This window comes from Haemaphysalis longicornis, unplaced genomic scaffold, assembly GCF_048455015.1.
Source record: "Haemaphysalis longicornis isolate Haplotype H1 unplaced genomic scaffold, Haemaphysalis longicornis Haplotype H1 scaffold_7, whole genome shotgun sequence".
In the NCBI taxonomy this organism is placed as follows: domain Eukaryota; kingdom Metazoa; phylum Arthropoda; class Arachnida; order Ixodida; family Ixodidae; genus Haemaphysalis; species Haemaphysalis longicornis.
The window spans coordinates 2,627,790-2,637,863 of record NW_027526422.1 but is presented as its reverse complement, the minus strand read 5'-3'; the positions used below and the strand labels follow the sequence as shown (position 1 = coordinate 2,637,863).

General features: G+C 52.2%; 1 protein-coding gene across 3 annotated transcripts in view; it reads right to left on the bottom strand.

Annotated features, from left to right (window-relative positions):
- Nucleotides 1-273: 273 nt before the first annotated feature.
- Nucleotides 274-10,074, bottom strand: part of LOC144144303 (putative cationic amino acid transporter) — a 234,690-nt gene continuing 224,889 nt past the window's right edge. For all 3 annotated transcript variants that reach the window (XM_077675685.1, XM_077675683.1, XM_077675684.1), the window contains 4 exons: nt 6,952-7,139; nt 3,660-3,832; nt 1,009-1,136; nt 274-778 (listed from right to left, as the gene is read on the bottom strand). In XM_077675685.1, the coding sequence (XP_077531811.1) occupies nt 555-778; nt 1,009-1,136; nt 3,660-3,832; nt 6,952-7,139 (713 nt within the window). In that variant the 3' untranslated portion in view covers nt 274-554. The remainder of the gene's footprint in view (nt 779-1,008; nt 1,137-3,659; nt 3,833-6,951; nt 7,140-10,074) is intronic.

Sequence of the window (10,074 nt, the reverse complement as noted above, 5' to 3'; positions counted from 1 at the left end):
TAAATGGGCACTCATCGCGGGAAAGGATATCGTCCTGTGGTGGCACAAGTTCCTCGCCTGCAGGAAATGCGCCAGCAGAAACGGTCGCTTAACTTCCTTAGAAAGTTCGGTTATGAGAAGGCACGCCAGGTTCAAGAAGTTCGTCGCACCTTGCCACTACGCGCATCATCTAATTTTGGCGGCCCCGCATTGCCACAGAAAGTCGTCCCCGAGATGTGTAGTGTTGACGGCATGGCTCAGTGTCCACGAGTCGGATTGAGCTCCAGATACCCCGATGCGGTTACTGGACAACGCCCTGCACAGCGCCGTAAGGGAAGGGGAATTCATCTCATAGAACTGGCACAGCTGGCGGATATGTGAGGCTTATTATGACACGAGGGCCACCGACACACTCGTGTTTCCGGGCCGGAAGAAGACCTGGCCGCACTGCATCATCCGCAGTCGCCCCAGCTGCGGCCACGGCGGCCCCTTCTGTCCCGGGAGGTGGACAGCGCTGCAGCGGCTGTCCCTGCAGCGGCACACGTCTGTCCTTAGCTCGGGTCTTTCCCGCAGCATCACTCGAAGGTCTCCCAGCCCTGCGCGACTGGCTGGCCGTTGGCCACGTCGGCGAGCTTGGCGCTGATCTCTTGCGCCGACGGAGGGGCGCGCTGCTGTCCCGGCGGCATGGGCGGCGGCTGCAGCGTGAAGCCCTGGCTGGGGATTTTGAGCTCGATGCGCTCCTCCATCAGCGACTCGAGGTTGCTCTGCTTGATGCCGTAGCAGAAGTACATGAGCAGGCCTGCGGGAACACCACAGGGGCCGTGCATGGGGCAGCGCGCCAAGAACAGAGCACGCTCGTGCAACGCTCCTCCGGCTGCCTTTGTACTCAATTTCACACCGGGTGGCAGGGAAGCGAGTGCTGCCTCCTTTGGCGTGTGCCAAACTGCGTTGCAACGCCACTAGGGCGCGGATTGCGCGTGTATAATCTAGACGCAAAGCACGGTGGTTGAGGCGGCGTGCGAGACCCACCTAGGATCATCCACACCACGAATCGCACGAGGGTGAGCACGGACAGCTTGAAGATCAGGTAGATGTTGACTACGACGGCGATGGCCGGCACCACAGGTACGCCGGGAGCCTTGAACTTCAGCTCGCACCTGCACACCGTGCAACCCTCAGCTGCCGCCGCATGGCTTGGGCAGCTGCACGTAGGCGCTGGATGTTGCGCACATTAGGGCAACACATCGTCTGAACGCGGATTATTTATGATCCCCGCTCCGGGGAGCGGCAAAAGTGGCAGCTGCGCGATCTCCATCGTCGCCAGCCAGCAGGCGAACTGTCCCGACGAGGGTCGCAGACAGTTCTTGCTATGACGCAAAAACAAACACGCAATTGCTGCGAGAATTGTAAGCCGTAATTAAAACAAATAGGCACGCTCACATTTTTATCACTGTCACAGCAGCTGACCTTTTGTCTGCACTAGGGTGTGAGAATGGGCTAGTTTTAAAGGGGCCCTAAATAGGCTTCCGAAGGTCGCCATTTCAATCGCGCAATCGCTAGAGTACCCCTTCACGACAAAGTGTACCAAATATTACACCTCTGCGTAAAGCAGGGGCCGCACAAACACGAAAAAAAGATTTCACTTTCTCTCCTGGCTCACCAACCATACCTTGCCGCCACACTTGCGCGCTCTGACGCAGTTCTTTCCCGCTCTGACGCGCCTCTATGACGCACGAGACACTGCCCAGTGCGGCGCCGCGAACGCGAACCACAGCGAAAGCGCTCACCGTGCAACCGGAATCTGGTGGGCGGAGCATGTGCGTCGAGTGCTAAAAAAAAAAAAAAGCACGCGCAGGGCTTGGCGCAGCCAATGACTGCGCGTACATCAAGGAGGGTGATGGATTGCCCTGTTTCTCTCTGTGGTCTTGCGCCGGGTCGATGACGTCGCGGCTTCCACAGTGCTTCGGAGGAGCTACTAGAGGAGGAGAGCCCCAGGCCTTATGGGTGGCCCCTTTTAATGAGCGATAACTCGGCTAATACTTAACGAATTTAAACAATTTTTGCGGGATGACGTTCCTTGGATAGTACTCCAGTGACTGCGCACGCAAAATCGTAGCATTTGGCAGCCTATTTAGGGCCCCTTTAAAGCAGTGGTTGTAAAGTAGTAGCCTTGTTTTTGTCTGTCGTATAAAAAATTACTGCGTTAAGGAGAAGTTCAAATGAACATTTTCATGCCTTTTCGGCGTTTTATTACTTTATGCCAGATGCGGTACCAATATTTCTGCGCAGGGGGTAACAAGAAAATGTTGGCACGGCTTGGTCACGTGAAGAGAAAAGCGTAAAGTCAACCATCGAGCAAAAAAAAGTGAAACCCAGTTCCACCCTGTGTGAAAGCTGCTGAAACAGCGGATTTCACCCACGATCATTCATCAGCATCGTCAGAGGAAGCTGTCTTTCCTGCAGAGCGCATTGGCGTACAACGGCATAAGTGAGAAAATACAGCTTCGCTTTGAAAGAACAGATCTCACGTTCGTGCTGTTATAAACACAACAACGAACAGAAAAGCCGCGTATCTGCTCCTTTGGTTGCAAATGTCCACGAAAGACGAATGTCCACGAAAGAGAAGGTAATACACGCATTGATCACGAAGGGGGAGTACAACAGTGTACCTTTATCTCATAACACACGTATTGGTGTACATTTAGATCGTTTGTAAATGCATTTACTCAGTGTGCGAAAAATGGTCGCATTGGTTCGTTCTTCGTTTGCGATTTGGGGCTTCGAAGGTTCGACGATCGACTGGACGCACTTTTAGCGAAGTTTTTTGTTATGTCCGCGCCGTCAGTGACAAGCTGACGCACGGGCACACTCGAAAATAGGGTTTATTCACCCAAGAAGAACACGGCTTTTGCGCTCCGAAGCGAGGTCCCAAAGCGTCTCTCCGTGCATTGTCCATCGCCCCGCGAAGTCGGGGGCGGCGCCGGCGAAGGAAAGGGCCCCTTCGCGGGGGACACTGACCGGCGCGCTGTCGGGAGGCGCCGACATAGCACTGGGCTTCGGCTGAGGAGCACGAACACAACAGTTTTGACGCACTTTTGATGTTAGCTAGAGAGCTTTCGTGCGTACCTCAACTTTTTTTAGGAAGAGATGGTAATTTTTTGTGGACTATATGCTCTGCATCCCAAATGAAAGGTCACCACCCAGAACACTATGAGCCGAAATGGTTTTCCCGATTTTCAGATCTGATTTTAAGATCTAGTTCCTGATTTTCAGCGGAATTTTTCAAATCTTACGCATGCTGCAAGAGGAACGCTTTTCAGCATTCCTTTTGCCGCATCATGGTGAGCCACGCGGCAACGAACTTTTAACCAACGTTACCAGTAACGTTGCTTTTAACTGCACGTGAAATAGTTAAAATTTGTCCCCAGCTAAAACAATAATAAAGTGCCGCCTCTGCTAGTCTTTCATGGGGTTTTCGAATCCCGCATTTAAACCGAAACGGAGTTGTGTGCATTTCGCGTTTAGACGCTACATACAGCCACCTTTCAGATTTCAGAAAGTTTAGTGCCAAATTAAAATGACTGCAGCAATTGCTCGTGGTTGCCCCCCCCCCCCACTATAGTAGCAAACCGTGACTTTGGCACGGGCTACAGGCGGCCAGCAGCAGCGGTTGTCCTCACTTGGCCTGCGGCTCCTTGGCGATGAGGAAGACGGAGGCGAGGATGCCGGCGAGGCAGGCGAAGAGGATGACGAGCACCAGGCCGCTGCCTCGCTCCAGGGCACCCACGCCGCACACGATCACCAGGTCGAAGGCGATCGCGAACGCGTACAGCAGGCCCACCAGCTTCATCACCTGCACGCAGCAGAGCAGGCGTTGTGCATGCCCAATCAGAGACGGGCGGAATTCCTCCAGGCTGCGTCACTTCCTTTACACGACTACCCCATTACGGTCGACAGTGACCGCCGTGCTTTGGTTCCGCGCGACTTCAGTTGCAGCACTTGTGCAACTGCTGTGCAACTGTAATACACGCCTCCTTGCGCTTCGCAGCTTCCGTTCCGCGTCACTGCGGGCAAGGGACACGGAACCGTCTTATTTTCGAGCTGCCAGTCGTTGATTGTTCTTCCGATTTGCATCATTCCTCGAGAATGTCCCGGACGAGCTACTCTCACGTCTCCGAAATAGCAGAATGGAGGCCTAGACAATGAGCATTATAGAATCTTCTGAAGCGTTGCTACACAGCTCCATCGCCCTCGGCAGCCATTGGCCTGCGGCTGCGAACCATCTTTACAAGTTGAAGGCCAGTCTCCCTTGACTGGCATCATCATCATCAGTGATCGCGCTTCACGAGCGCACCCATTGCTTTTTTCTTTTCTCTGACCGTTCGAAGTTCCATTAAATGTAGACCTCGATGGTCGCTCCTCTCCTACCTTGACGCTCGAGTCTCGTCCTTGGGGGTCGACGGATCCGACAAGCATCATTGAACGTGAAAATCCTCCATAGAACTTGTTGGGTGGTAACTTGCGCACAAGAGAAAAATAGCTCGAACACGAAGGGGCACATAGACCGGACGGGCGCTAGACCTCAAGTGGGGGATCTAATGACGCGGCGAGACTCAAGCGTGCACGGGCCTTGCCAGCAATCCTTAGGCCTCCTGCACTGAAGTCTGCGTAGGGGGCCAGCAGCGCCACTTGACATATCCGGGTGGCTCGAGGCGTCGTTAGCCGGGCAGTGCATCGACCGCTCGCCACCACCGTTTTCGGGCGAAAAGAAAGGGAACTTTCTTCCGTCCCGCGTGCGCGTGAACAACCGCGCAGGCCAGCCTCAAGCAATGCGCGCAGGGACGGGGGTGCAAGCCTCTTCTACTGCGAGGCACAGAGGAACCCCGAGAGCTGTGTCGCCCGTTTGCGCGCCTTCTTTTGCTTACGCTCCGCCGTGCACACTATTCTGCGTGTTCTGCACCTCGTGTATGTCCGTATCATTCCTCTTTGTTTCCCCTCTTCCTGTACCTTATCGATGTCCCTACGATATTCTGTTGATGCGCGACATTCGCTTGTTTGTTGCTTCCATATATACATGCAGTTATTTATTTATTGCGTTGCCGCCTACCATGTGGCAAGCTAGCAAGCGCACTGGGGCATGGGTAGCCACCGTGTGCACACCACTAGGCTGGCACACTCTGCAAATAAAACTACGGCTACGTCTATGGCTACGAAGTGAACTGTAATAAGGTAGCGCATTGGGCGAGCTGGAGTGCTGACCGCAGTGACGCTGGGCGGTAGCCGGTTGAGAGGTTGACGTGTAGCATTGGCCCTGGGTAGTGCACTGCTTGATTTGCAGCGGGAGGCCTACACTAAGCCCGCTGTTAGCGCAGCATTTTTCCTAATGCAGCTGCTTGCAGTGCGCATTGATAAAGCAGTGGCGATTTTCCAATCAGTTTTTCCCTCCTTCCTGCAGCGTGCCTAACCTGCGGCCAACGGGGCTGGCGCTGGAACAAGACGCAAGGAAAGACAGCCGTGATAAAAGCTCGGGTTCTTCCTTGCCTTCTTTATGATATCTATAACCTGATTGGGCAGCTGTAATATCGGCGACTAACATCTTGTCACACGCGCCATATAAAACTGTTCATTCTCTTCGGATTTTATCATGACGTTACCCTAAAAGCCCGTGGCAAGACTCGTGGTAATCAGGGTTGTCGGTATCTCGGGCAGGGTGCCAACGCTTGCGTAAATAGAATGTTGCGAACAGAGGTCGTGATGAACACGGCATCTTTCGCAGTAGAAATGACGCCCCGGACGAGCAGGATATGGAAAATGGCGCCGCTGCGTGGGCGGTGCGGCTCATAGTTGTGTTTCGTTGCATAGGACTGCAGCAGCGTGAGTTGCGCAGTGTGGTGCACGAGCACCGGCGGCAGTGATCTGCCGCCGTGAGCCCATTTTTTTCGGCTAATTGCACACGTCGCGCCGGCCCATTCCCGCGTAGCCCATTCCGGGCTAGGCAGACGCTGGCGGTTGATTGCCGCAGCATGCCGCAGTGACTAGGTGTGCAGTGATTTGTGTCGTGGCTGTCCACGTGATAAACCCCTGCGCTCTTGGCGCCCTCGCGTCAAGAGCCGCGATCCTGCAGCCCCCAGCTCGCCCGTGGGCAATCTCTTCCCTGCAGCTGCTGTCAAGAGCACGTGACAATAACGTGCTATCCTATTCTAGTGCTACTTGTGTAGGCACGCCCACAACACGGAGTGCTGTACACCTGTCAATATCTCCATTGGCAAAATGCTCATTTTAAGCTGTATCACGATAGCATTTGGGGATGCACGCGCAGCGATGGACATCATCTCTAGTTCCTGAGATGAGCACAGCTGTCGAGATGAGGCGCACAGATATCCTGTCCAAGCCCTGCCACTCGGCTCACGGAACGAATCGAAAGCGCCAGTGGTGCGCATCTGTTTTCACCATTTGCATTGCCCCTTATCGCGCTGCTGGGAAACAGCGCCAGCGGCGGTGATGATACCGGCTGCCGCCGCCAGATGCAGCCACTTTGTGAGCGAAATGGGTGCGTCTGCATAACTACTGGACCAGCTGAACCCATGTTAACTATCACGCAAAATGAGACGAAACGCACGAGGAAGGAAAAAATAGAACACTTTTATGGTGCGTTTCGTGTAAACTTGCGCTTGGACAACCCCCTGGGACGCCCCATGAGAAGCTGCCCGTTCCGCACGCTCGCCATTGCCAGAAGGCTCCTGTTTCACCTTTCATCCCCTCGAGGCAACTCGTACTGCACCTGCGGCAGCGGCCTACGCTTTGCCCGCGCTGCTGTTTCCTTTTTGCCGGCTCCAGCTTCCCTGCTCCCGCTCGCTCCGACCACAAGTTCAACGTTATTTTTGTACCTCCGATTGTATGCGCCTCGCAACGCGCGAACTCGAACCTTGCAAGGCGAGCCAAGGGGGAAGAAGTAAGCAAGGTTGAAAGGACCTTCATGCCGGAGCTGTCGGTGGCCGGCCCGGGGTGTCCCCTGAGGAAAGGCATCAGGTACCCGAGCTGCTTGGTCTTGGTCTCCCACCACGTGGGCTGCTGGAACATGTCTTCCTCGATGCTCTCGCCGCTCTCCAGTATCGCGCCGTACGTGTCCGACTGCTGCACGTGCAGCGTCCCGTCGCCTCCTGCAGACACAGCGTCCCTCTTGTTTGTACACTGCATTTCAACTTTTTTAACCTCACCTCGAGCGGTGAGGTCGAATGCGCTAAGCACCACAGACCTCACCTCAACCTCGCCTCGCCCGAAACCCCAACCTGGAGCACTTCATCGATTCGTAGAATTTTCTAATGCTAACTGCAGGCCTCTTCTAGGTCTGAGTTGGTGCCATACAATGCATTTAGAACGAATTCAATGAGACTACACGTTCACGAGTAACATCTCAAACAACGAGGGTGAAAAAAAATGGCTGACGATAACTACACACCCTAACGCGAAATTTGAGCGCAGTGAACTGTAGTCTTCTCAGTCACGGCGCGTAGCTGCTGCGTCTCAGGAAGTGATCACGTGATCAGCGAACGCACGGCGGCCGCGCTACTCTGCCGGTATCTCGCAGCACGTCGCCGCCGCCGAGCATGTTGTGAACTGTATTTGAACCTCCCGCGCAAATATCACGTAGTCTAGATGGGCGAAGCAACGAGGAAGACGCGAAGCACACTGGTTGCCTCACTCCTGAGTGCTGCCACTCGTGGGTTCTTCGATGTGTCGGCGGCGCGAACTGCGTCTCAGAAAGTGAACGCACATCGTCGAGCGCACGACTGCACGCGCTGCTATATGGCGTCATCTCGCAGCGCGTCGCCACCACCCAGCGTGTCTCACTGCCTCTCCCTCACACTTTCTCCATGCGTCGCCACAGCGGAGCGTCTCGTGCGGGCTCGGCATACTACCCTCCTCCCCACACTTTTGCCACACTTTCCGCCGCTGTGTTCTTTCTGTCTTCGCTCGGTTACGACGCCGTCGTCAAGCCACAGTAGCGGCCGCCAAAATACTGCGCAATAAACCAGGAGCACAACACCTAGAATTCCGGCAGAAATTCGTCCCCAGTAGGTAACTGGATGAAACGAATAAATTTACAACAAATAAGTTGCTTCAGATATCAATATAAAGCTATCTTCGGATCTTCGTGAACGATGCGGCAATCACGTTTCTAGATACTTTCCTCTATAAAACTCTGGCGCGATGCCTGACCCCTTCCGGATGCCGCCGCGTGGCGGCGCGCGAGACACGGTCAGCCGAGACTTTTGGTCAGCCTAAAATCGGTCAGTCTAGGATTCCTTGATTCACAAGCGTTGCCATCGAGGCACCCTAGGTGAGCCCCATCTGGGAACTTCGAACGCATCCTGTCACGTCAAACCGCATGTATTGATTTTTTTAATTGAATTTTATTGATCCAGCGTGAACATGAAACGTGAATGGGTACAGATGCACTGGTAGGTCGCAAGGTAAGAAGCGCAGGCGGGACCTCCCATGATGATTGCAAAAAAAAAAAAGAGTAATCATCAAGCAACACTAGAATACATTGTCAGCAAATAAACACAAAGAAGCAAATAACAAATAAACAAATAAGCAAACAAATAAGCAAATAAACGCAAGAGCTGCCTTCACCGACCTGGCCAGTGAGTTTGAGACTCTTGAAATGTCTATTACGAACAGTAACTTACGCGAGAAGGAGTAGCCGGCGCTTCGATAAAGCGTCAACATCTCCTATTTTTTCACCAGGTATTAAAAAAGAAGAAGAACACTCAGCATAAAACAGAGAACGATGAATACAAAAACCAGAGGAAAAATATTACACTAAGAAGCAGGAACACTAAAAAACAAAGAATACAACTCCAATCTATTCAAAAATGGGTATATAAATGCCACATCAACAAAAAGACATGATACTACAGTTACAATTCAATCAAACAGAAGGGCCTAACAAGAAAGTCTTTAGTTCGGATTTAAAAACGCAAAGTGAATGAAAAGATTTAATATCAGGGGTTAGTGAATTCCAGAGCGAAATGGCGGAGAATTGAATCGTATGTTTGCCATATACACGGAAGTAGCAGATTCTGGCGTGAAGCAATGCGCGTTGAATTGAGATTATAAGTGATGAGTTGGGGGAAAATATCTAAAGCAAGGTGATCGTACAAAATGTTAAAAAAGAAAATACCAATGCTGTACCTATGCAGATGATGTATCTGTAACTATGATGTAACTATGTATCTTTCACCCGACCAGACGAGTTTTCGTCAAACTTAGATTTCACTACGTTACGACGGTCGTATGGCCAACCGTTCATCACTGAAGTGCGCCGATACGTTAGGCGCAGTGAACAAGGCTTCCTAATGGAAGCCGAAACGTCTTTTTAGCCTTTTTAACTAAGCTTTTGGTCGGCGATAACCACTTTCTTCAACTACGAATCAATTGGATCGAGTTCAACCCAGACAGATCCGCATTTGTGAACAGTTATGTTTAGATCCAGTGCGTCGACAATACGCGAGCTGGTTTGAAACGAAAATGGCAGAGCCCCCGTAAGGGCTACCACTACGATGATCGTATTCGCAATCATAGTCGGCAAAGCAATACATATCGCGATCTTCACAAGCCAGGTTTCACAGAAGCAGATGACGGAGAAATAATGGTTCAAAGTATGAAGTAGTGTGGAAATCTTGTTACAGTTTTTTTAAGGCTACGAGCGTTGAAATGAATCGCGCAGAAACGTTCTCGTTACCTAAACATTTAGCTACCTTTGCTGGTGAAGCACAATTCATAACAGAAGGAGAGAAAGCTACAAAGCCAAGAGTGCGAGTAAGTTTCTGGTTGGGTGAAATGTTTTGTCGGCATTCGCCTTGCGATACCGAAATGTACGTGTTTGTGAGCCAACGTGCTGCATTGTTTTGCTATACTGGCTGTAAGAAGAGTCCGGCGTGATCTTTGAATGAAAAGATGCAAGTTTGTTCAATCTCCCCACATGGAAGAATGGCATCGCTCTTTGCGGAAATGTATTTTGGAACGTTCTGGATCAAGTTGAGCAATGGAACACCTCTTAACTTGACTGGAAACCACGTATTCACATCT